The sequence below is a fragment of the Antedon bifida genome, chromosome 6 (assembly GCF_963402885.1).
Source record: "Antedon bifida chromosome 6, ecAntBifi1.1, whole genome shotgun sequence".
NCBI lineage: Eukaryota > Metazoa > Echinodermata > Crinoidea > Comatulida > Antedonidae > Antedon > Antedon bifida.
Genome location: NC_136231.1, coordinates 20,324,526 through 20,351,582, shown reverse-complemented (window position 1 = coordinate 20,351,582; position 27,057 = coordinate 20,324,526). Strand labels below are relative to the sequence as shown.

Here is a 27,057-nt window from a genome sequence, read left to right as displayed (position 1 = left end):
TTTGCAACAAAACATTGGTAAAGCAAGTATGGTCTCGAAAAAAATTATTATATTTACTTTTTCTTTGTTGCATAATTATACAATATAAAACTTGAATCTAAGTAGTGTATAATTATATAGTTAAGAGTTTTTCATGTAATTGATTCGGGATTAGTTAAACGAAAAACAAAAGTCATAATTTGCTTCTATTTTGAAAGGAAATGCGTATAAGTATCTTCGACAAAATGATTGCGATACAACATGTACACTTTGTTTTTTTTATTATAAATATGCCTTTGCAATTAATTTGGCCATGCTGCTTGTTGCTTGAATTGTATTCCTGTAGTTTTTAAGGAATGTGTATAGTTGAGATACAAGAATCATTCTATATAATAAATTGTCAATGACACACATAAAGATATAAAATATCTTTTCACCTTTCATTGAATTTCAAATTATTTTATGTTTCAAATTTCATATGTCTCCTTCATTAAGAAAATCATAATTACTTATACAGTCAACTCTGCCAATACCAGACTATTGGATCTCGAGTAAACATCACCAGCAATGAAAGCCAACGGATACCATGTATTCGTCAATGGCGGCGGTTACAAGAAAAGTAACAGTTTGGGCTAGCCTAACATGTCTGTTTTTTTTTTCAGAAATTCTAGCATTTTAAATGTGTCTCTTAAGGAAGAGTTTTGATTTTCAGGGTCCGGTATATTGGGAGAGCTGACTTTATATAATAATGTTCGTAAATCAGTTTGTTTGCACATCAAAGTATAATAAACTATTTTAGTTTGAGGCTGACTTTTTGCACCCATGGATTAGATAACATGAATAAAACTAATAACTAATTTAATGATCTGATGACCCACTCGTTGAGATACAATAATTTGTATTATCAATGAGATTGGGAATGTGTGTTAATGTGAATGCATTACGGAAGACTAATAGGCCTATAGTTTTTGTAGGTAAGCGAGGCAGAAGTATTCATTACTTATCGGAATTGAGTTTGTTTGTTCTCTACATATTTACAAGCTGGACACATATTCGAACAAGTACGATATTGACCCATAAAACATAAATTATTATAGTGTATTTATTAACATGTCAAATGATTTAAACATGATTTAGAAAATTAGAAAGTAAAATGAAAAATACTAATTTTCAAAAATAGTAATTAGGCCTATGACTAAAATTGAATTTTAGGTGGTAGTAATTAATTCTAATTAATATTACTTATACATTAAAGGTAAGATTATTTATATGAAAAAGTAAGAAATATGATTGATCATTACTGTAACAATGTATTACTTATAGATTATACAAAATAATTCATTCTATAATTAATTATTTAGGTCTAATCTAGGCCTAGTTTATTTTGCGTTTGACATTGACTATTTTTTTAAATAACATATAATAAATGAAGGTTTTAGTATTAGTAAGAACATTTCTGTTTTATATAAATCAGATAAATTATTTATTCTTGTTCGTAGTAGCAGTAATAGATGCGGTGATTAGACCCTCCTGCACTATATGGGTAAGGGGCAGATACCTTATTGGAATTATCATCATCTTCGTCGTCCCATCTGATGAATTCCATCGTTGCAGACATTCCCATAACCTCTTGGCATTGTTTAGTAAGTGGGAAAAGATAGAACGGATGGTCAATTGGTAGGTAGATAGGGTTTTCGGCAAAACCATCTTCTTGGCAGCAATAATTGATTACTGTGTTACTGCCATAGCTACCACTTGGGATGGAATCATCATAACTGTTTCTGTTATCGTCATCTTCATCATCCCACTTTATATAACCTTCATCCATTCCTAAAAATACCGACAATAATACATGAATATAAGTACAGATTTAAACAAAAAAAGATATAGTGTGACCAAAAACCTGAACAAATGAAGATTATTAAAATCAGACTTTGTAGTCTTAATAAAGTTATTCACTTCCGTAGAAAAAAACACCAATGTTTCACTTTAAAAAGACAAAATAAACTCTTAAATTCAACCAAAAACCACCGACCGGAAGCCAATTTGAATTTATTTATTTATTTATTTCTTGTTTTGCTTTAAAAATAAGTTTTTAGGTAAATATTTTTGGTCAAAGTGAATAACTATTATGCATGTGATATTAAAACTGCATACTCAAATATAGAAATTATTTTTTTCAGGATATCTAGGATATCTTTTTCAGGATTTTCTAGGATAAGCTGTTATGTATTGTTTGAGAAAAAAGTTATATACCGGTACTGAAAATTTATTGGAAACGATAAAGAGGAGAAAATGTGTAAGCAATTCGCCTAAACCGAGATTCGAATTGCTATTTTAGGACTTCCTATGACACCTAATGTAAACTGTTGCTTAAAGGCCAATTTAAAGGGAAGCAAATTTACACAGACGAGCGGTAACGGTAAGCGTAAAACGCAAAAATAGAATCTATGCTATTTCTTACGACCATTTACAAAGAACGCGGAGCGGACGGGCGGTTAAGCCGAAATCCGCTCTCTACGACGTGATTGATTATGTTTATGATACATACAAATATACAATTAGGACGTTATTAGGCAACAAGTCCCTTTAAAACCTAAGCCTGTGTGTGGTATAGGCTACCGCTCTAGGCCTACTGACAGTCAGTCATATTAATAGCGTGCATTTCCACAACACCGCTGTGTGTGTGGGACAAACAACTACGCGGTTTTCCTCGTCTGTGTTAATTGGCCTTAAATTACTCAAACTGCTTATTCGCATTTACAATGTACAGTGGAAGTGTTTTGTTAAAGTGTCTGCATCCAATCCAGACACTATATCTACGACTAAATAGGTTCCATCGTAATACGAATGACTGAAGTGGTCAGTTCTCAGCCTTCTTTATCTGGAAAAGAGACTTGAACACGTAATGCGTGTTTTACCAGCAGGTATGATTTGTAACAACTTTTTCCCAAAAGTAAATTCGTACTTACCATCTGGGCAGCTGCCAGTTGATGCTTTGAACACACAGTACTTTCCCGATGGCCAATCACGGTCGTGGTCGGTAAATGCCTCTTGTGTTTTCATACAGAAATATTGCCTAATATTACTACCCAATCCACCAACGAAGTGGTTGTTTGACGACCAATCATTTTTGTTGTTATCATCCTCAGTATCTTGATAACGATATCCTGTATGGAATTTGACTCCCTGTCCATCGGGGCACCCTTCTGCTGAGTTAGGAATTCCATAGGTTCCAAGAGGCCAAGTTATTGGCACACTCAGAGTACTGTCTATATTTAGAAACCATAATGTAAAAAATTTAGTAAGGGATTATCATTATTCACTGTGAAGTCAATACCGTCACATTTTTGCAGAAAGATAAACCAATAAAGTTGGTCATTGGTTAGTTAAATTTAGACATTAAATTGATATTAGAATATCGATTTCCTGAAAATAAATATACATTGTCTGTACAATGTATTGAACAAAAAATATTACGGATATTTTGAAACTTTCTATTAAGTCCTGATTAACTAAAAAGTAGATTGCAGACAGGTAGGCCTAGTTGATCATTTTGGTAGGACGGCAATAATTTATTTCTGCCAGGATTGATTAATTTTTTACGTAGCAGACATCCGTCAATCAATTTCAGATACATTTTAATGAAATCCTATCAATTTATTTGGCAACATTCAATTCATATCCGCCGCCCCCCACCACCCCCGCATTTTTTGTTTGAAGTTTTTACATAACATATTATGCAATACAAAATAAAACATAAGAAATTAAATAAAGCGGCAACATTAATGCAAAACACTCTTAAATTAAAGTCACATACCTTCCACAGCGTTTTTAGATCCCAAATACTCTGGATAATCAGCTAAAGCTAAAGACATATAACTCCTCATGTCACTTAGTCTACCATAAAAATCAGCTGAGAGATAACCGTCATCCACGTAATCCTGATACAACTGCCAGTATTTTTCATCAAATACTTCGTGAATGCTAAGCAAAGTATATGAATACGGCAATGACAGATCGTCGTCACCAAATGTGAAGGTTTCGGTTGAAGCGTCAGAGGACATTTCCGTGTTGAATGAGCTAGTCAAAGAGTCAGTGTCAACCGCAATCGAAGCAGAATAACCACCATAACTACCATCAAGCGAAGTACTTGAGGCATACTGTAAAATAAATGTTAAATTAGTCCTACATATGGTTTTAGTTCACATAAACGCTAATTACACCACATGTTATTATGAATTGAAGTAGGCCTATAGTATAGGTAATGTATCTTGAAATTGTTTGGAATCAAGAATGCCATCATTAACATGAACTACTTGCATTTAGGCCTAATTGAAATGACACTACATATCCAATCAGGGCATACAAAAAGATGCATACAGAAAATACGAAAAACATACTTCACTAGTAACAAGTGTTGCAAATTCACTACTAGTCCAAAAAGAACGTTCTATTTCTTTGGTTCCAAGATGTACATCAATCACCACATGCTTTATGGAAAACATAGAAAATAATTATTAGATACATATTGTCCATGTCAAAAGCATGACACACAACCCTTCAAGCTACAGTGGGTGAATGCATAGTTAGAATGAAGTGTGTATCTAATATGAATAAATGCTGTAATAAAACCACTCACGAACCGGAATGCACACATTTCAATAACTACATACATACAATCATGATTTGTTTTCCTCATAGCTTCTTCCATAGAAATGATTTTGTCGCGGTTTTTTTCTATAACAGATATTTCTATTTTGAAGTAGGGGTAAGAGATTTCAATTTGATTATCTCCCAAAAAACCCCGAACCAACAAAAACAACTTCAGAACCCCGTTCACCTCCTTTTATGCCATCTTTGTTTTTACGGTGTTACATCTCATAATTTTGTAATCTGTCACACTTTGTTAACTGAGTTGTCCAACTTTGTAATAAAGTGATCTGTCGCACTTTATATTACCAAAATATCGCAATTTGTAATAATAATATTACATCAATGTTTAATAACAATATTACAAGGTGCGGCAGCACAATTACAACGTTTGGCAGTAAGGTATTACAAAAACTACTGTATTAATAGTGTAATCATTACAAAGTACAATTACTGTATTAATAGTGTGATCATTACAAAGTACAATTACTGTATTATTAGTGTGATCATTACAAAGTACAATTACTGTATTAATAGTGTAATCATTACAAAGTACAATTACTGTATTAATAGTGTAATCATTACAAAGTACAATTACTGTATTAATAGTGTGATCATTACAAAGTACAATTACTGTATTAATAGTGTAATCATTACAAAGTACAATTACTGTATTAATAGTGTGATCATTACAAAGTTCAGCGTGGCATACGGTTGTTGGTCGAATAAACATTCCTTACTAAGTTATGAACACAATCTGTTACAAAAATAATAATTCAACAACACTTACAGTTCCAAAATCTTCAAAGAAGTCCATGTAGCTGGTATCAAACTTGCTATATGTAGTTGGAAGGTCGTTGACCTTGGAAACAAATGACTCTGACAGAGGATATTTTCTATTTTTTGCAAGCTCAGTTTTATACCTTGCATCTCCTTTGTAGCAATAGCTGAGTTTTTCATAGAAGACGTAAGAAGATGATTCGAAATGGTCTGACGTTTGAGAGTAATCTGTGACATAAAAACACATTAGTATGATAGTCATCGTTCAGTGTAATTACATTTTATATAATAATCACATTTTGTATTAAATTATATCGTATTTTGTAATACACATCTGTTAAGTTTATCAATTTAATCACTTCAATAAATGGAGGAAAGTCCTATTTTAGGTTGATTTTCGTTTTCGTTTTTTTTGTTCATATGGAATGTTGTTATCCTAAAATAAAATGATCAATCAATCAATATTTAAATTACTGTGTTTTTTTCTATTGATTAAATAAAACTGGCATATAAAAATATGCTCGCACTGGCGTATTAGCGACAAACTTCTTCCATGATATTAGTGATACAACATTTCTCTTATTTTGAACAATCAAGCCATACAAACGCGAAGAGATCATGGCAGGGGTAGAAGTGCTAGTAGATGCTGCATCAGACTTCTAAAGAAATCTCACAATGAATGAAATAGATATACACGGTCGTATTGCTGCTAGAATGAGTTTCAGAGTGAAAATGAAGTTGAATGAAAATCAAATACTTACAACTACTGTGACTAAATTTCACTGATGAAAAAACAGAGCTGTACCCTCCTGTAAGCAAACATTATAAGATATTAGAAATGGCTCGTCCCTTTTATAAACATGCATTGCAGGCCGAAATCATGCTAAACTATTAAAGGTGAATTACTTTATTATTGCTATTATTACTATTTTTTAGTGGCGTGGACGCGACTCTATAGTTCACTATGTCGGTCGATCGGTCGGTCTTTCGGTCTGTCTGTCTGTCGGTCCGGTATCACTATGCGTTTTAGCACGCGACTTATGGCTGTTGGCCTTGTTATAGAATAGTTTCGATATTGAGAATTTATTGTAAATTAGACTGATTACGTTACCTGACACAGTGACGTCTAAATCAAATTTTGAAGCGTACGAGTATTCGTTATGATATATTGATTTTGCTGTGGTTGTAGAACAAGTAGATGACTTGGTGAACGATATCTCGTCTGGTACTACATTATTGCCCGTAAGCGTTAAGGAAAAAATGTGCCAGTTTGTTCGCAGTCCAGGGTCTAATGCACCAGTAGTTGGGCTTCCATCCGGATTGCCATATAGTATATTGTAGCCAATTCCTACATAGTTGATACCATATGGGTCGATGTTAGTGTTTCGTTTTTTTATTTTATGCCCTTCGGAGAGATGGTCGATTGTGTAGCTTTGTGCTAAAACCACATTCAGAAGTATACCAAGAAGGATGTAATACCTCATTGTTACTAGACGACCTGAAAGAAGTAATAATATAATTCATTAATTTAATTGAGGAGATTATGCATAATAACAATATATAAGCATCTGTAAGTAAAATAAAAATTAATAGAAAACAAACAACAAATACTTACAATTACTTCTTCAATAACAACTGAATAGGCGTCTACCTTATGTTATACTGATTTCATTTAATTTGAAAGAATATTAAATACTCTTTAAAACTTTGCACGTGAAGTTTTTTTTATATTTTCTTCATTTTTATTGGATGAACCGACAAGTCAACATCCAATAAACGTACAGCTAAACTTGCACTGATTAACCACGCCCACTGTCAGGGTTAAGGAGTGTGCAGGCCTGCAAAACAAGAAAAGGTAAGGCATGACAAGATAATGATAACAAATAACGAGGTTAATGAAAAGAAACAAGGCCAACAGCCATAAGTCGCGTGCTCTCAGAAAAAAATGAACTTTCAAAAAGTAATGTACTTTAAAACTTTTCTGTACATCAAAACAGTTCAAAAAGTACAGAAAATCGATAAAACGCATAGTGATACCGGACCGACAGACAGACAGACCGACCGACCGACCGACCGACCGACATAGTGAACTATTGAGGGCTGGGGTTGCCCGAAAACTCTGCAAATTGTTCAGGCTATTTTAGGGCCTACTTTATCGTTTTGATTTAGTTGTTTGATTATTTATTTTGTATCTCCATTGAGATCTAGCCAATTTTATTCAGTAATTTGCCTTTGAATGTATATATTAATTGTGGATTGTATACTGTATAATAGATTTGAGATTACATATTGCCTAATTGATCGAGGCACGAATGTAATTATATATCCTCGATCGGTTGTTTAATATATTATTTATTTGATTTAGTAAATTTTATACCAGATTTGGAAAAGTTCCTAGTTTTAATGATTCCTTGGTTTAACATTATTTTTTTATCATATATTATTATCGTATCTGTATAGGCCTAAGCCTACTTATTGTATTAACTCCATGTGACGGAAATCAAACTATAAATGCAAGTTAATTAAGAGGTGTTCTGTTAATCCTATTTTAAGGGAGCGTCGTGCCTATATTATTATTCGTTCCGTTAAAATCTTGCAATAATAATATTGAACAACGTAGGCCTATGTTTATCTTACACATTATTAATTAATAACAATTATAACCTGTTTGTAATAAATAAATGTAAATAATATTATACGTTTCTACTGTATAAATTATATTTAAACACAAATTAAACTAAGCAGTGAAGTTGGTATAACCAAGGTTCTCCATTGTATAGCCAAAATAATGCTATTTTGATTACCCTGGAGAAAACAAGGATTGTCTAATTGACGGAAATCAAATGAAGAGGTGTGTTATTGATCCATTTTAAGGAGCGTCATGAAACAAGGATATCTCATATTAATCTGCACTAAGTCAAAAACATTTTTTATTAATCATGATTGTATGTTGTCAACTTTCAATACTTTCTTTATTTGTTATTTTTATAGATTAGCTGTTTACGATTTAGACATAGGTCGCATGGGTAGATTTTTCATAGACAACAACCACAAAAATAAAAGGCAAACACTTTTTTTAACTGAAAATGATAGTTAAAAGAGTATTTATTTACATTTCATTGGTATTTTTCTATTTTGAAACAATGCAGGAATTGTTTTATGTGTTTGATCAAATGATGAATAGGCCTACCTTGATTGCTGTAACTCTTGCGTCCAAAGTTGAGTTTCTGTTATGCTTGCGTCTTTTTTTGCAAACAAAAATAGGCCTACCTCTCCTAGGCAAAAATTATTGAAAATATTTTTGAAATGCATGGTTTTAAATTATTGATGGAACGTATATTTCAATGAAAACTGTTTTCAATCATGTCTCAAAAATGTGTGATACAGCAAACAAAGAACAAGGGCTAGAACACCAAGTATAGGAGGCCTACTATAATTAATATTTTTAATTAATTGAAGAACATTAGTTATACATTTTAAGTTCAAATCATCGGTAACATATTATTTGATCTGTCTGCTTTTAACTAAAGTAACTTCCAACGGCCGTATGAACACTAGGCAAATTACTAAAGGAGATCTTCTTATCCCTCGTCCTTACCTTGAAATCTTTAAACTTTCTTTTAGTTTCAATGCTCCTTCTTTCTTTAATTCTCTACCTTTAAGCATTCGTAACTCTTACAATTTCTCCTCCTTTAAATCTCTTTTGAAAAAACACCTGTTTCTCTCTCTCTGATTTTATTTCTTTTTTTCCTTCTTTCATTGTTGGCATTCTGTATATATATATATATAAACAAATCAGGCAAAGAACATTAATTCTAAACCGCCCGGTGATATACTGAAATTTAATTAATTAATTTGAAACGATGTTAATTTTGTGTTTTTATAGTTTATTTTGTATTCACTGTTTGTTTGAGGGTCCCTAATGATCAGCTGATGCTGGATGGACCACCCCCATAAAATATTGTTGAAATAAAATAAATAAAATAAAAAAATAGAATTTGTTTATTTTTGTGTGACTTGAATACACTATTATATAAGATAGACGTAGGCCTATATAACAGTGCACGTTAAAGAACTTGGTACACTATTCGAAAAGAGTAGGGGATCGTCTCCCGGTGTGCTGATCTGGTAGGCGCTGCACTGCTGGCTGCCGTGGGTCCGTGGAGGGCCTAATCCGAATTTCCTCAGTTTCCAGTTAAGCTTGAGGACAAATATGAATACCTTTACCCTTTACCCTTTATAAATCTGAATGTTATATTATACTTATACTTTAATTATCTTTAACAAGGCCAACAGCCATTAAGTCGCGTGCTACAATGCATAGTGATACCGGACCGACAGACAGACCGACCAACCGACCGACCGACATAGTGAACTATAGAGTCGCGTCCACTCGACTAAAAATGATTCCAAATTTCAAGCATATTTGATTAAGAAAAGAGATAATGTCTTCCAAAGTTTAGCATGTTCATCAATAACAGGTTTCACTGATTATCATTACATTTTCTACAAAAATGTGAAAGTTATTCGCTTCGTGTAAATTGTTATTAGCCTATATGTGATTACACTATCAAAAAACGAAATAAGAATGGAATAATATAGAATACAGACTGCAGATACAGAATCATTATTGGTTCCTCATCAATGTCGATTACGTAATGGCGGCGGAGATCAAAGTATACACGGCGGATTAATTTAAAGGTGTGTTTTTAATCCATTTCTGTAGGGAGCGACATGAATCAAGGATATTTCCGATTAAACTTAAGTATATCGTAGCCAATACTAACCGCTAATAAAAGTACAGTCAATAACTTTATTTTATGATTATATGTATTGTGCTTCCAATATTTGTTTATTTTGGTTTATAAGTGTATATTTAGTCGCGTGCATGCAACGTGACTCTACAGCTCACTATGTCGGTCGGTTGATCGGTTGGTCGGTCGGTTGGTCGGTAAACACTAACTTAAGCACGCGACCGCAGCCATGTATATGGCCTTGTTTATATGAACATAGATTTGTACATGCACAAACAAACAAGGAGCGTCATGAATCAAGGATATCTCATATTAAACTGCACTAAGTCAAAAACATTTTTTATTAATCATGATTGTATGTTGTCAACTTTCAATACTTTCTTTATTTGTTATTTTTATAGATTAGCTGTTTACGATTTAGACATAGGTCGCATGGGTAGATTTTTCATAGACAACAACCAAAAAAATAAAAGGCAAACACTTTTTTTAACTGAAAATGATAGTTAAAAGAGTATTTATTTACATTTCATTGGTATTTTTCTATTTTGAAACAATGCAGGAATTGTTTTATGTGTTTGATCAAATGATGAATAGGCCTACCTAGATTACTGTAACCCTTGCGTCCAAAGTTGAGTTTCTGTTATGCTTGCGTCTTTTTTTGCAAACAAAAATAGGCCTACCTCTCCTAGGCAAAAATTATTGAAAATATTTTTGAAATGCACGGTTTTAAATTATTGATGGAACGTATATTTCAATGAAAACTGTTTTCAATCATGTCTCAAAAATGTGTGATACAGCAAAGAAAGAACAAGGGCTAGAACACCAAGTATAGGAGGCCTACTATAATTAATATTTTTAATTAATTGAAGAACATTAGTTATACATTTTAAGTTCAAATCATCGGTAACATATTATTTGAAAATAGAATTTGTTTATTTTTGTGTGACTTGAATACACTATTATATAAGATATAGACGTAGGCCTATATCAATTTGAATGTTATATTATACTTATACTTTAATTATCTTTAAAAATGATTTCCAAATTTCAAGCATATTTGATTAAGAAAAGAGATAATGTCTTCCAAAATTTAGCATGTTCATCAATAACAGGTTTCACTGATTATCATTACATTTTCTACAAAAATGTGAAAGTTATTCGCTTCGTGTAAATTTTTATTAGCCTATATGTGATTACACTATCAAAAAACGAAATAAGAATGGAATAATATAGAATACAGACTGCAGATACAGAATCATTATTGGTTCCTCATCAATGTTGATTACGTAATGGTGGCGGAGATCAAAGTATACACGGCGGATTAATTTAAAGGTGTGTTTTTAATCCATTTATGTAGGGAGCGACGTGAATCAAGGATATTTCCGATTAAACATATTAAAGTATATCGTAGCCAATAGTAGCCAGTACAGTCAACAACTTTATTTTATGATTTAAAATGTTTTGTGCTTCCAATATTTGTTTATTTTGGTTTATAAGTGTATATTTAGTCGCGTGCATGCAACGTGACTCTACAGCTCACTATGTCGGTCGGTCGGTTGATCGGTTGGTCGGTCGGTTGGTCGGTAAACACTAACTTAAGCACGCGACTGCAGCCGTATATGGCCTTGTTTATATGAACATAGATTTGTACATGCACAAACTAAGTTATGGAATATTAAATAATACTGTATTCGGGTAAGTGTTTCTATGTGTGTTTTTACAGTAATTACAGTAAAACGTTATTTCTAAGAAAATATATGAACAGATAAATCATATTTTTTATTCGACTGCAATTGTGTGGATTTAAGGCACATTTAATTTACATGTGTATGCTACGATACAGAACTTGAAAGAGTATACGTTTTGTGTGTTCTGATACCATACCACACTACAAACACACAGTATGTAAAAGTATTTAACGTAAACAAAACTGTGATAGGCCTACTCATAAATACATTAACAAAAAATACGTTAAAATGTTGTTACGGTTATTTATTCTAATTAAAATACATATTTAAAGAAATTACTCGGTTTTTTGTATAGTCCATAGATTTGGAAAAGAGGTATGCCTACACGATTTGTTTGAAAATCCAAATTTAATATACAGTAAGCAGCTATGAGTGGGTGGTCACAGCTTTGTAAAACGCGTTGCTTACTTTTAAGTGTAAAACGCGTTGGGAACGCACTCGACATCAAAACTCAAAGATATACGACACCTTCATAAAATCGATCGTCGTCAGGAGGTCATAGTACCAAAGAACTTATAACACAAGAATCTCCTGTTCGTCCGAAGCGCGTAACAATTTCGAAAGGCATTGTGGGATAGAATAGAGCTATGGGTGGCGCCATTGTGAGCCATGGAGTAGGGCGCCCGCATCAAATTAGAAAGTCAAAATCATAGAGGGGATCTGCTAATACTCTAGGGGGGTCGAGTAATTGACTGAGGAGTAGGGCGCCCGCATCAAATTAGAAAGTCAAAACCATAGAGGGGATCTGCTAATACTCTATGGGGGTAGAGTAATTGACTTCCTAGTTTGGAGGGGGCGCTTCTCCATGCTGTGAAATGGCGTCGCCCAGTTTGACCTTTTAACCCTGTACTTCCGATACTGTGTTTTGAATGCAAATTGAAGAACAGGAGATTCTTGTGTTATAAGTTCTTTGATAGTACGTATGACTGCTGCTGAGTGTCGGTGGTGGGCCTAGCCTAGTAAATTGACAGTATGGTAAGACTCTTTTTACCATTTACTTAGCTTTATCAATCGTCATGATACTTAATTAAGATGTCAATGAACTGTAACAAACTTATTACATAGGCATAGTTAGTAGTAGCTTTTGCGATTAGCTTTTTTAGCCTTCTCACTCCCTGACTCCTGGCCTAGCTAGGCTAGGGCCAGGCCTACCTAGCCCCTACACTAGAGGCGAGTCCTAGAGGCTAGGGTAGCCTAGCTAGTGCTGGTGGTAGTAGTAGTACTAGAAATATTGTAAATGTTCTGCATGTTGTTGCAGTGTTATTTGTTTTTTGTTAATATAACTTTTATTTTAATTTATTCTCTGGCCAGAGCATGGATGAGTAATAATAATATTATTATAATTATTACTCCATGTTCAGAGAGAGTATTAGGCCTATATACCCTTTTTACACTATTGATTGGGAAAGGACCACAAACAAGTTGAACTCGGGGGCTATTTTCGTATACAATAACCGAAAAACTTGAGTTTTGAGCACCCATTGTGTAATTTACTATGGTTTTAACTAGGTTGTGACCTTAAATAAGAGAGAAAATGTAGCTAACATGTCTTCAATAGTAAGTATTAATTTATTATTACTATGTATTCCTTGTTTTTGTTTCGAAATGTTCAAACAATCATCAAATTGTCATAATTTTTTTTTATTGTTTTGATTTACAGAACACCAGTGAATTATTAAAAAGTTTACCTTCCTTTAATGAAAGAAACTTCACTCGATTCCATTGTGATGCAGGTAAAACAACGGTAAGCAGAAAATAGTGTGAATTTAATTTTTAAAAACAGAAAGAAAAATTAAAAATTTGAACAACCAACAAATTTTGTTGATACCATTAAAAGGCTAGTTTCCAGTTGCCAATCAAAACCTATAGTACTGGTGGTAGAGGGGAATTTCAAAATTGTTTTTGGTGCCATTTTTGTAACTGTTTTTAAAATTAATTGTTGTACAAAGTTTGTGATTAATTATAAATAGGAGCGGCTAAACCCAAAAAGCTAAAACTTGTGAAGGGCTGCTGAAAATAAAAAATTAAGGGCGACTTTCAAAAACTAATCACTAGGAGGAGACGAATGACAAAATCATGTTGGTTTTACTATTTCTAAGCTTAATAATCAATATGTGTGCACTCTAATGAAAAAAAAAGAGATTCTCAAATGTTCTGTTTTCAATGGGATGTGTTTCCGGGTTCCTTCCAAGAATTCCCTGACAATGCAATTGATTATCATCAATAACATATATATATATATATCCAATCTGCAGACAGTACTGTTTCAATCTTATTAGATCTCGTCAGTGCAGCTCAGGTTTCGAAATGAAATGTACCGCAGAACTGGCACAATATATAGGCCGAGTCAGGTATGCGGGACATGGTACACTGATTATGAACACAAAGAGTTCACAAGCTCAACGTGTGTATTTTTTTTTTTTCAGAGTAAGAGACCAACAGTGTATCTACCAACCAAAGACTATCCATGTGAACAAGGTACAGTAATGGATTATTTGCCACAAATTATATTTCTTGTCTGACTACCAGCAACTGAAAAATGAATGATAATTTGATATGGTATAAATCTGGTATAAATGTGTTGTAGCTAATTTAAAATTGTGCTTTTCTGTTTAGCAATGTATTTAGGTTGTTGAATTTGTAAACAGTAGTAATCTTTTCCAGCTATGCAATAAATATTCCCAAAGCATACTTCATACTGGTTGCTAAACTTTGTAAATCCTCTAAGTCAGCTATGGCTATATTCAACACCAACCATCGTAGAGTGTTCCAGATCCGAATGTTATTCAGGATGAAATACTGCTACGCGCACTATAGTTCGAATTCATGGTAATAACTATAGCCCAACGATTAACCAATCAGATGCTGTGAATTATATAGTAATTAATATATGTATTTACAGTATATGTATTATTATTTATTTTTATTTACATTGAATTGAGAAATATAACAAATAACAATTCTGTTATCTGGAACATTTTTTATTTCATTTTTTAACTTGATTTATTTTTACCTGTACATCATCACATTTCTATTATTATTAAGATTAATTTGTGTTGTTTTGTTTTCAGTTATAACAACAGAAAAAACTAATATTTTACTGAGGTACCTACATCAACAATGGGACAAAAAGGTTGGTTCTTTTAATTGGATTACAACAGTAAAATGAATACAATACAAAACGGTGCCACCCTCAACTTGTTGTAACCTACCCTTAGCTGTTTGTGATTGCATTCAACAGTTCTTTTCAGAACTATATGTACCACCAAATTTATATCAACATATTGATTTCATTTTGCAAACCTTCAAACAATATATGATTCATGCCTTATTCTTTATGTTTTACATATTTATAAAACTGTCTTTTCTCTGCTACATACTTTTTAATAAATTTTGTGTGTGTTTTTTTTCCAGAAAGTATTCACTCTGAAACAATAAACTAATTTCGTTTCAACAATTGATATAAATAATAATTTGGTATTCTGATTAGGCGGCCATGCGATATGGTTCTCGCCTGTGTGAAGATTTTTGCCCACATAAAAAAGTTCATCTTTGTTTTTTTACATTATAAAGATTGAAGATGAAAGTTTTTGCAGTATTTTACAAAACATGGTTTCTGTTCATGTAAAAGTGTAGGCCTTAACATGGACTAGCTAGACTGCCATATACTTATAAGTAACCTTGAGTTAGACGACATATTTGTGCAAGCGATTAAAATCTAGTGATGAAAGTTTACCGAAATCTCTCAACAAAATGTTGAGAGTTGCTGACATTATGTATTTCAAATTCAACAAAATAATCATTTCTAGTGTTTGGAAAGCCCAATATAGAGATGGTTTCTCAAAACACTGTCTTTCTTCATCATTTCTAAAATCCTTCTTTCTCTCCAGAATAATCAAAAGAAACGCGATACAAGTAATGCCAACCTAGAATCTGATTCATCACCTGCAAGAAAAGTACCTAGAGTAGAATCGAACCAAGAAACTAGTAATGGATAGACTACCCACACTATTTGACCACAATTTAAGGAATGGTGTCATACTGTGTTATTCCTGTAGAACATTGCTGCTGAGAATTATGATTGTTATTATAAGTTTTTATTTATCAGGGAAACAACAATTCAATTTTTTTTTCTGTTGTGTCAAATTCATCATTGTAAAATATAAAAGGTTTTATGCTACAAAATGACCTGATTTATTTTACTTATTTATTATTTTTGTAGTACAAAATACCTGTATTGTGAATATAGACAGTATATCAAATGTCATAGCCACTTGTAATCATTACTTTAATTGATAATGATATGTGAAATGCCATATAGCCTTAAATGTTTAAATTACTACAATAATTATCTAATTAATATTACAAATTGTTTCTTCTTATAGACTTTTATTCCCCCATTAATTATTTCCCCATTAATTATACAGAATTTCGGGTATTTTTTATATTTTATCTTAAACTTACACTGATATATATTTGTTTTAACTTAAAGAGACATTTCACTTCAAACTATCGATTCAAAGGCGCTTTTAACAGTTAGTTGTCATTATTTGACGTAAAAAAACTATGCTGCTATATTAAAAGCTTTGATTATATACAGAATTTGAACGTGATTGCAACTATTCATAGTTGCTTTATTTTGAATATTCACACCTATGATACATTTAATTCAGCAAGTACTTTATGTAATTGTACTGTAGGTAAGAAAATATATGTACAAAACAAAGTACAATGCTATTTCTGTCAACTCCCATAGTTAAAAAATAGAATAGAAACATTGATTCGAACAATTGTAAACATATAATTAGCAATGCAAACACATCATTTTGTTTGTATTTGTCTATCAGGTGTGTATGTTATTGCTAACACAACTTTTAAATTAATTTGAATATGGGAAATTAAAAAGCAACGTATTGCACTATGTCATAATACATTACGTATAATACATGTTTGTTTGATGCGCCTAAATAGTATTGATCAAAATATGACACAACTTTAATTAAAATTCATAATATACCTTACATTTTTTAGTTTATTTATACTGTCTTAACAGCAGGTGTGTATATGAATGCTAACTTAACTTAAATTTGGAAAAAAGTTAACAGTAATATGGTAAATTAAAAAGAAATATCAACAAACAAAATAAATGTTTGTTTAATGCAACTGCATTTTCTTGTCACATAATATGTCTACAGTATTATTTTATTTTGATTGTTGTATTTTTTTTCACTTGGTTATTTTTCTTTTTTTTGTGCGGCTGTAAAACATTACTGTTTTATGAGGTTGTAAATATGTAAAAATATACTAGCTGAGTGTTATTATTGGAAAAATAATACTGTACTATTATGTTTAATAAAAGCTATCTGTTATTTTATTTTTGTTAGTAATGTTTATAATTGGATTTATTTTTACAATTATTGTATTGGTGTTTTGCTAATATAATATTTCGGATTATGCATGATAAACAACAACGATAAATATAAATGTTTCCTACTGAAAACAAAATTATAACATTTTTCCGCCTACAACTATAGAATAATCGGAGAGCTCCTGTTAAATGCCATCATGATCAGTAAGAACAATAAAATCGATATCATTCTTGATCCTGACGTCATTTGAACACATGTTATGAATGGTTTTTCCAGGGAGTTGTTAAAATTAACAACTCCCTGGTTTTTCTGTAGTTCTTGTGTTCAACTTCAATTTCTTTTTTCTGTAGAAAAAATGCACATTTATCAATTATCGTCGTTGTTTATTGGGAGTATTGTAAACTCTTACTTTATATGTCCTACCAAAAGAATTAGGATGTTATTTAGATTGGCTATATTTAGACTAGGCCATAGGCCTGGACGCATTATTATGAAGAACCACATGAATCCGAACATATACTGTACTGTATTTTGTTTAAAGGTATATAGTTTTAAAATGTCAATAAAATAATTTCTTTGTAAAAAGTCTCAGTATCCCCATCCTCCGCAAGAGGTCCGTATAAACGTTGACTAATAAGTATAAATTCTCAACTACAACAAAAGAGGGCTTACTGTGATTAACCCATCACACATACCCCCACTTAATTGACAAAAACGACATTTTCATACAATATTTTACTAGTTACATGTACTGTTCTCATGTGTGAACATTGTATTATTTACTCTGATAAACTAAACTAAATCGCATCAAGAATAAAATAATGTATGCTCCAAACCGCAACAATGATACAAATGCTTTAACGCTGACATCAAAACTAATTTTTATTCTTTTTGTTTGGTCTTCATACATTTATGGCGAATTATCATAACCGAACTCTTCAGCATGCACTTAACAACACAAGTAGAAGTACAATTTGCTTTCTTTCTCATGTGCACGGTTTTAATAATAATAATTTGAAGTGGAAGTCTCAAACCTAATAATATTTTAGGCCTACTTTTTTCCAAGACTTCGCTAGGCCTAACAGCTAAGAATGTAGTAGAATTCTTGACAGGATGACTCTAACTTCCAGTAAAAGATACATAAATATGTAATTGTGGATAGTTCATATTCGTCCTGTCTATTGACAACGCCCTGATTAAAATACTATAACCGAATCATATAGATTATTCCCTTTATTCCCTATTATTTATCATGCTTATTTCCAGTAAATATTCCAATGAAAAGCACAACAGGTTGAAGCAATGTAGGCCTACTGACCAATACATTGGTTATTTAAATGATGAAACCAATGAAACTTATCATTAACCCAATTCCCTTATGTAAGCCTACACTAAACGTTAGTAATTGTCATTTATCCAATCATATTCAACTTAGTCATGTTTGAACACGCTTCAGCCTGCTTACGTCTCTTCATATCAGTTGCCCTGATGTCATGGCTGCTGATATTTTTTCTACATACGGCATCAGGATTCAGCATACGGGATTCCGCTGAAATGATCCAGTCCAGTGGCCATCGTGGAAAACGTGACACGGTACAATGTGCTACTGACCCGGCTTCACTGCAAACACGGCGTCGCATGGGTATAAAGTTAACAAAACGCCAAACGTACCAGATTCGGAAACATAATGTGGCAAAGGCAGATTTGTCAGATCAACCGACGCTGGTTGAATTAACAGAGGGACAGCAAGCAGAAGTCATTGCAATATATGGTTCGTATTTTCGTGAGAAGGAAAGCATTGACATAACTAAAAAACACAGTAGGATGGCAAGAAGTACTATTGATGCGTTGGTATGCGAAAGTGTTTCCAGTTATGACACTTTCATTTTGGCAAAAAACACAGATGGCAAGTTTGTTCAGGTTGTACAGGTATTTAACTGTATTGTTCTTTTACTTTTCTTTTTCTTATCTTTTCTAGATTTAATAAACATGAATAATTTAACATGTCCTTCCCTTTTTATGTACATAGACAATCACGTAACTTGTTATTTTATCAAGCTGAAATAAAATAATGATGTAGGCTATTGGTAACACACGTGACAGGCCATAATATTTAGAATAAAAAAATACATGTACACTCACCAAAGTAGCGATGAGTATATGTATTGTAACCAAAGCAATAAGGATTTTGGACGTATATTCATCAGTAGACCGGGTTAGGCCTACAGAATATTATCTTTACAATCATTTTTACGCTATGGAATTCAACATCATATAATATTATCTACAGTAATATTACTAAAACAGACTTCCGTATTAAAACAACATACTTATGAAACTCTTAAATTATTCAAACAAGAAACAATCTTGGTTTAAATGTACAATTGTTGGGCTTGTTTTTGCATAATATTACAATATTTAACAACCAAATAATATTTATGGTTGAGAAGGTGAGGTTGTTTTTATAACTACCATACTTTTATATATAGAATATTTTTATTATGTTCTATATTATAGTTACGGTTCTGTATCTTAATATAAAGATTGAAAATAAAAATTAAATAATAAAAGAAAACTCTCCACTGTTGGGCTTGTTTTTGCATAATATTACAATATATAACAACCAAATAATATTCATGGTTGAGAAGGTGAGGTTGTTTTTATTACTACCATACTTTTATATATAGCATATTTTTTATATAATTATGTTCTATATTATAGTTACGGTTCTGTATCTTAATATAAAGATTGAAAATAAAAATTAAATAATAAAAGAAAACTTTCCACTGTGCTATATTAATTCGATATATTTAATTATATTCACAGCTTCCAGACAAAAATCTTCAGCAGTACATACTACAGGAAAGTTGTCTTTATCCATTGTCACGATTTGTAAATGGCGTTAGTTGTTCAGAAAAAGAAAGAGATGTATTTGCACTGATTGTAGAGCCAGAAACAAACCTCATCACTGAAGGAACGATAGTTGTGGGTTGTTGTGCAGCTTATAAAACTCTGTAGTAGGCCTAATTGGAGTAATAGCTAGGATAAGGGCCGGTGCTCCGCCGGAAAGTAAACAGCGTTTAAAACATTTGAACTGTATATTACATAAGACCTTTTTTTGGTATCCTATACAAATATTTCATCATCATATTTTTTTACCAGAAGAACTCTCTCCAAAATATCTGATATATAAACTATTGGAAGTGTCAATCAAAAGAATTTATAAATCTCTTATTGTTAGCCGAAAACAGCTTTCATTTTGTAAATATAAATTTCCAATTCTGACGTCTATTCTATTGATTATTTTGTATATACCAGGGAGGTGTTGGCCTACAATTGATTGAAAACAAATACTAGGAAACAATATCTCTAAGCATCTGGTTTAAAATCAACACATCAGCTGTACTTGCTAACTTGAAACACTGACGTAATATTCAAATATCAAAAATCGTATTATAAATAGGTCTAATACATACAGAAATTGTTGGAAGACCTACAATGTGTTTTGGTTAAATCTAGATTGGTCTTTTGGAAATCTCGTGTTGTTTACCCTACATTAACATTAAACTTCTTATTTTCATTTTCTATATTTAGGAACTCTTGTTTCCAAATATCATTAGCAAGTAAACATTGTTTGTCCTTTTGAGTTGTCCTTCCTATTTCTTCAATAATATTATCATTATGTTTGATATAAATGTACATATATATTTACTTATATATTTAAAACTCTTCGAGCATTAGGCCTATGTTGTTAAGTTCCCAAGGTTTTGAAAAGTCATCAGTAAGATTAATAAAATCAATATCGAAAGAGTACAATTACAATTGTAAATGTACTTTTCCATGATAAAATGTACACTACCAAACGAATTTGCTTCACGTTGTTGTTTCATTCATAAAGAAAATAATTATGGGCCACAAGTAGTAAAAGAAGATAATCTGGATTCACAAGCAAAAATTTACTTAAAATCAGTTGAAAGGGCAAACGTGAATGGATAGGTGTGAGTTAGTAATGTAACCCATTTGGAGATTTTGGTGGGAATGGCTGAAAGTTGTAAATTAAGTTGAAAGTAGTTGGTTTTGTTGGGATATCAAAATCGTTCCTAAAAAAATGAAAACAATTTCTTAAAAACAAATATTTATTATCAAATATAGGCTTAGGCCCTACATACAGAAAATCAATTACGAAACAAATTAAAATGTCTAGTATTTTATACTTTTATTTGATAAAAGTAATATTAGGGTTTCTATACTGTTTTTCTACATAGCAGTATAGGCTATTCCCGGAATTTAAGGCGGTATAAAACTGTATCATACATATGCATTTTAATTTGGTTAAAATTGACTGAATAAAATAACAATGTTAGTTATAATTGTATCAGTATAAACTACTCACCATCACCCAATTAAAAAATATTATTAATATAAAATACGATATTATCTTTACTTTAATTATCTTTACTTTAGTTAAATTAGGCATTTCTATTAAACTTATTTTACTTAAACTGATACAAAGGCGTTTTTTGAACTACAGTAATATAATATACGATATTATCTTTACTTTAGTTATCTTTACTTTAGTTATCTTTACTTTAGTTATCTTTACTTTAGTTAAATTAGGCATTTCTATTAAACCTATTTTACTTAAACTGATACAAAGGCGTTTTTTGAACTAATATAATATACGATATTATCTTTACTTTAGTTATCTTTACCTTAGATAAACTAGACCCTACTTAACCTATTTTACTTCAACTGATACAAAGGCGTTTTTTAAACTGTTTTCTCCACCAACATGTTCTTCAACATCGCGGTTGTAACAACATCTACATACAATTTCTAATAACTTGGTTATAATGCGGTCTAGTGGTTTGAGAGAATGAAGCCATTGTGGAAGAAATTCCCAATCCCGTAAAATAACTGGGAGCCATCCCGGGCGTTTATTTTGTAGGACATTGACCATTACAATCAAGAGGAACAGGATGAGAATTGGCAAACCAAATCCTACAAGTGCCCAAATACTCCACAACGAGAGACTAAAAACAATGCCTGGCAATAGAAAAAATACAAGTAACAGATACAAAAGGGCAAACCAACGATACTTAGCAGTTGTATTACCTAACGATTTTGCCAAAGATATTGGTACTTGACGCATAAAAGGTATAGGATACCAGATAATGATACCAGTTATGTTAAAGAAAAGATGGCATAGAGCCACTTGGATTGAAGGTTTCAGTTTGTTTCCACTAGCGGCTAAGGATGCAATCATTGCAGTGGCAGTTGTGCCTATGTTGGCACCGAGTGTCAGTGGGTACATTCTGTCTAAAGTGATAACCCCAACTCCGACAAGAGGAGTTATAGCGGAGGTAAAAATTGAACTACTTTGAACCAGAAAAGTTAGGCCAGCACCGACTAAGATTGCCAGATATCCGGTTAAAAATGACAGCTTCCCTGGAAAGTCTGCATTGATGAACTTTTTGATAAGATGTGCCATTTTTCCTCGAAGAACTGTGTGCAGAATTTTGATGATGACAAATAAACAGAAACAGAGCAGGAAAAGAGATACAAACAACATTATTACACCAGCTTGTGAATCCGTAAGAGATGTGTTGGCAAAAAGATGTTCATATTCACCTGAGGAAAAAAAAAACAAATTATTCATACAATACCTTACTAAGCTAAATTGTAATCGGATTAGGATTAGTGGGTCATTCCATCCCAATTCAAACCAGTATAATGAATTTGGCTTAACGTTTAGTACGAATTTACTTTGTTTTATTTTTTCTCAAAGGGTCATGGCTGCCATATAATTATAGACTTCTATTTTTAGCAAATATTAGGACATGGAACTTATTTCTCCGTGGTGTTAATGCACTTATTTATTACATTATCATCATGTGCAATTTACCCCTTATGTTAAAATCAATATGCGGGAACTTTTTGAGAGGGATCATCGCCTCAAAAAAGTTATATTAAAAAAGTAGAGAGGGTCTTACAAGGTGTTACATTATAAGGTCCGTCGTCACAAACTTTTAGTACTCGAACATCAATCACTTCATCCTCTCCTTTGGTTGCGACCGCTGTTATTGCTTTTTTGTCGACCTGCAACATAAATTAACATCATGCAATAAGTAATGTAGTGTTTCATTTTGACCACTGTTATTTGTCGAACCTGTAAAAGTCTTCATATATACCAATATTGCAGTGTTTTTTTCATATAAAAATATATAATGATGGTATGACAAGATAAATACCAGTTGTGTTTACAACAATCTCAAAAATATATTACTTAAAGTATTAACATCATACAATAATAATGATAGTAATGTAAGTTTAAATTGAATCTTTAAACAATAAACAATATCTATAAACAATTTCTTTTTATGTTATTGGACATACATAAGAAAGAAAAATGTTGCAGTCTCCGAGTGCCGCAAACTATGACCTCTTTTCTCCATGTCAGTGGAAGAATAAAAGCATATAAAAATAACAAACAATTGATTTTATAATGAAATTAAACAAAAGTATGAAGACGACCTACCTCAATGATTAATTTCGTGAATGGCTTGGTAAGAACTTTCAGCAATTCAATTTCAATTTCCTTACTGTCTAGCTTTTCGGGTAGAATCGCCTCTGATAACTTGTATAAATACCCAAATGCCCACTCGATAGGAAGAAGGATTGCTACTGTAAGCCAATTGAACATATCATGCACAGTAGCGCCACCAAATGCCCGTCGAAATTCATTTCTGTCTCGCGATTGGCCAAGGGCAACGATAGTGTTTGTAACCGAAGTTCCGATGTTGGCACCCATGATAATAGGAATGGCTATTTTGACTTCAAGAACTGAAATATAAAATCATAAGGCTTTATGAATTATGTAGTAATGGTAGAATATGTAAGTGGAATAGTTGTGTCAGATTTTTTTTTAAATAATTTAATATTAGTAAATTACTTACTTCCTGCCCCAACCATGGAAACAACAATAGATGTTGATGTGCTTGAACTCTGAACTAAGACAGTTACTAACACTCCAATCATTACTCCAGATACAGGATTTGATAGAATGTCACTTTCAGAAATTACCTGAATATAAATTAAATAACATAATAATTGGCATATAGCGCTAATGATCAGCACCAACTATGGTAAACAGATAATATTCAGCTTAACATTATATGTCTATAAAATGAGTTTGTTAGAAATAATAAGAGGGTGTGTTTTCAACAGAAAACTAAGACAGAACTTTACTATTGTTCGATAATTGTCACTTTATAGAATTCTTGCAAAGCAAAAGATCAATAAAAATGTAATTACTATATTGTGTTTTGTTCACACGAATCGTAATGCTCAATTCAAATTTGTACAATCCTTTCATTAATAATCATGGCTAATCTGGTAGATATAATGTTTTTTTTAAATATATCTATAATAGTTTTGTGTAGTTTATTTCCTTTTTTGTTTCTTGCTGTGTTTTTTTATTTACAATTTAATTTGTAAATTTGAAATTTTAATCAAATGAAATAAAATACTGTACTGTTAAACATGAATGTTCTATTGAGAGGTAATACACCCGCAGAACAGGTATGACATCATAAGTAGGCTTTTATGAAAAATATGAAGTAATTACCTCTCCTGCTGCTTCTCCTCCCAGTAGACGGAAGGCAGAACTTAAGAAATCCAGTGAACAGATGAACAGATACAGAAATCCGATGAATAATATTGGAAGACAAACGTAAAGCCATACATAATTTGCAACACGTTTTATCCTGTCCATACAATCCAGATCTAATCAATATTGTAATGTGAATTTAAAACAATGTATAGATTACAATTCGTTGCTATTTTTTTACGAAATTTTACATTTGGAAATTTTTCTTAAATAAAGTTGAAGCACAAAACTGGAATTTAGTAGGTAACGTTGTGTTAATTTGATAAAACTCACATTTCCAGGGTTCCTGGTTATCATCAATTTCTGGAAGAACTGCTAGCCAGGGATCTGCCTCCTCATCTTTGTCTTTATTAACATTTTCTTTTGTGTTGACATTACTTTCTTTCTTCTCACTGTTGGCAAGTTCGTCTTCATTCGGTACATAGCCGACGTTATCTAGTTCTACGACACTTGGATTTCGGTTCTCCTGTGTTAAGAAGTTATGGTTGGTTTAAACGTATTTAAACAAAATGACGATGAACATAGCAGACGAATAAGCTACCGTAAATGACTCATGGTTTGAAAAATGGCGGCTTCCCGCCATTTCAACATCCCTTACACCAATCGATTACATAGGCCTACTTAAATTTTAAAAAGAAACTTACTTGAAGCATTATTGCAATTGAAAAATATGCTCTTAAAAGGCAGACAAGTAAAGAAACACCACTGTCTAACAATAATACTAATATGTACGCCTGTTGTTGGCAAACAACTTACTATAGGCATACAACTTACCATCTTTCTTGTATCACCTCTTTCGAAGACTGTTTTAAACGAATGCCTATGGTATTGTTAGTTAGTTAAATAATAACAACTCTAAATAATAACAACAGAATGTATTGTTATTTAAAACTAAAAGCAGAATAAGACACAAAAAGAATAATTGAAAATTTACCATCTTCTTGTCTTGTCTGGTCTCTTTTCAATACTTTCCTAAAGCTAGGTTGTTAGAATAAAATGTCCTTATGTGGGTATTATCAGTAGGTAAATAATCGAAAATCTAAAGAAATTCCTACCAGCCGAAGTTATTGTGAATGAAAATACCTTTTGTTCTCATTAGCCAATCATGATCACTACACGTGAAACACACATTTTCACATGTGAGAGGATTTGGGTTCCTTTCTAAGTTGTTCTATGGTGTTGCTAATTAGTTTAATTCAGTTACTTGCATTTCGGGTTTAGAAAGAGGGATAACAATTCACTCTACAAGACGAAGTATAGTAATTTACATAAAATGGCATTCTAAGGAATACACATGACATATTATTAAACCTCATTATACAACTAATATTAAATACAGTTCGGTAACTGTTGCCTTCTAATAAGGCCGGTGTGTCCTATAATGCAAACAATAATTTTTTCACGATATCTTAACTACAATTTAACATAGACAAAAGACAAAATAAAATAAACTAAAATACTGTTCTACCCGGGAAGAGAGAGATGTTAAACTCATTCCTACATTACTACTAACCATGTTCTTGGAAGCGTCTGTACCTCGTTTTTCTAAAACAGTTATGTCCAAAAGCTAAAGATAACTTCGTTTGGAAGAACTTGACGCACGAACATATCATCTCCGTAATAGTATAGTGTTGTCTGATGGAAGTTTTCATGGATAATGTTATTTCCCCACGGCCAAGTAATGTTTTCGTAAACCAATCATGATCAACACACGTTATACCTCAACATTTTTCACATTTTCTAATTTCCAAAACACAGCATTATATCTTAACCTATGAGGAATTAATTTACAACATCCTCATTGGATCATGGAAGAAACGCATGCGAGTGAAGTAATATTCGGCCCAACGACATCAGACACCGTCTACCACCCGTCGTTTTTCATATCAGTGAATCGTTTTCTTAATTCAATCACCCACAGAGAGTAACTCATTTACTCTAAAAGGGGAAAACCAACAATTTTCTAAAAACTTTTTATAAATTACATATTCAAATTACATATTTATTCTTATTATTTTGATATAGGTATGCTACTTTATCTTTCAAGAACCACCCAGCAAAACATATCTACAAATAATGTACACAAAACTACTTCGTTATTTTTT

At 32.1% G+C, this 27,057-nt stretch overlaps 4 protein-coding genes across 5 annotated transcripts; 2 read left to right on the top strand and 2 right to left on the bottom strand.

Annotated features, from left to right (window-relative positions):
- Positions 1-832: 832 nt before the first annotated feature.
- On the bottom strand, positions 833-7,085 carry LOC144844800 (uncharacterized). Its single transcript, XM_078701865.1, has 8 exons — positions 7,028-7,085; positions 6,524-6,910; positions 6,174-6,221; positions 5,423-5,640; positions 4,383-4,472; positions 3,800-4,142; positions 2,952-3,251; positions 833-1,809 (listed from the first exon to the last, which is right to left on the bottom strand). The coding sequence occupies exons 2-8, from the start codon at positions 6,894-6,896 to the stop codon at positions 1,463-1,465; spliced, it is 1,719 nt and encodes a 572-aa protein (XP_078557991.1). The 5' UTR covers positions 6,897-6,910; positions 7,028-7,085; the 3' UTR covers positions 833-1,462.
- A 5,742-nt stretch (positions 7,086-12,827) lies between these two features.
- On the top strand, positions 12,828-17,288 carry LOC144844475 (DET1- and DDB1-associated protein 1-like). The gene is made up of 5 exons (XM_078701411.1): positions 12,828-12,889; positions 13,575-13,658; positions 14,341-14,392; positions 14,986-15,047; positions 15,805-17,288. Exons 1-5 carry the CDS (start codon positions 12,887-12,889, stop codon positions 15,910-15,912), a joined length of 309 nt encoding a protein of 102 aa, XP_078557537.1. The 5' UTR covers positions 12,828-12,886; the 3' UTR covers positions 15,913-17,288.
- A 1,405-nt stretch (positions 17,289-18,693) lies between these two features.
- On the top strand, positions 18,694-21,039 carry LOC144845163 (uncharacterized). Its single transcript, XM_078702315.1, has 2 exons — positions 18,694-19,212; positions 20,110-21,039. The coding sequence occupies exons 1-2, from the start codon at positions 18,721-18,723 to the stop codon at positions 20,299-20,301; spliced, it is 684 nt and encodes a 227-aa protein (XP_078558441.1). The 5' UTR covers positions 18,694-18,720; the 3' UTR covers positions 20,302-21,039.
- Positions 21,040-21,871: 832 nt separating this feature from the next.
- Positions 21,872-26,722, bottom strand: LOC144845972 (sodium-dependent phosphate transport protein 2B-like). 2 transcript variants are annotated; one of them, XM_078703504.1, is made up of 7 exons: positions 26,466-26,722; positions 25,226-25,393; positions 24,911-25,068; positions 24,240-24,366; positions 23,822-24,126; positions 23,277-23,382; positions 21,872-22,914 (listed from the first exon to the last, which is right to left on the bottom strand). In XM_078703504.1, the coding sequence occupies exons 1-7, from the start codon at positions 26,602-26,604 to the stop codon at positions 22,022-22,024; spliced, it is 1,896 nt and encodes a 631-aa protein (XP_078559630.1). In that variant the 5' UTR covers positions 26,605-26,722; the 3' UTR covers positions 21,872-22,021. The 2 variants fall into 2 exon arrangements, with proteins under 2 accessions (XP_078559630.1, XP_078559631.1); XM_078703505.1 differs by having other exon boundaries at positions 21,875-22,914; positions 25,226-25,418; positions 26,466-26,720.
- Between the last annotated feature and the right edge of the window lie 335 nt (positions 26,723-27,057).

What these genes read in the sequence shown, in the direction of transcription:
- LOC144844800 (XM_078701865.1), bottom strand. Translation starts at nt 6,896, where the DNA reads ATGAGGTATTACATCCTTCTTGGTATACTTCTGAATGTGGTTTTAGCA. An exon ending in TCTTTGAAGATTTTGGAACT is followed by an intron (nt 4,473 to 5,422) that starts GTAAGTGTTGTT and finishes TTTTCCATAAAG; the next exon opens with CATGTGGTGATTGATGTACA. An exon ending in ATCTAAAAACGCTGTGGAAG is followed by an intron (nt 3,252 to 3,799) that starts GTATGTGACTTT and finishes TTCTAAATATAG; the next exon opens with ACAGTACTCTGAGTGTGCCA.
- LOC144844475 (XM_078701411.1), top strand. An exon ending in AGACTATCCATGTGAACAAG is followed by an intron (nt 14,393 to 14,985) that starts GTACAGTAATGG and finishes TTTTGTTTTCAG; the next exon opens with TTATAACAACAGAAAAAACT. An exon ending in ATCAACAATGGGACAAAAAG is followed by an intron (nt 15,048 to 15,804) that starts GTTGGTTCTTTT and finishes CTTTCTCTCCAG; the next exon opens with AATAATCAAAAGAAACGCGA.
- LOC144845163 (XM_078702315.1), top strand. Translation starts at nt 18,721, where the DNA reads ATGTTTGAACACGCTTCAGCCTGCTTACGTCTCTTCATATCAGTTGCC. An exon ending in AGTTTGTTCAGGTTGTACAG is followed by an intron (nt 19,213 to 20,109) that starts GTATTTAACTGT and finishes TTATATTCACAG; the next exon opens with CTTCCAGACAAAAATCTTCA.
- LOC144845972 (XM_078703504.1), bottom strand. Translation starts at nt 26,604, where the DNA reads ATGAAAACTTCCATCAGACAACACTATACTATTACGGAGATGATATGT. An exon ending in TAACCAGGAACCCTGGAAAT is followed by an intron (nt 25,069 to 25,225) that starts GTGAGTTTTATC and finishes AATATTGATTAG; the next exon opens with ATCTGGATTGTATGGACAGG. An exon ending in GAGGAGAAGCAGCAGGAGAG is followed by an intron (nt 24,367 to 24,910) that starts GTAATTACTTCA and finishes ATTTATATTCAG; the next exon opens with GTAATTTCTGAAAGTGACAT.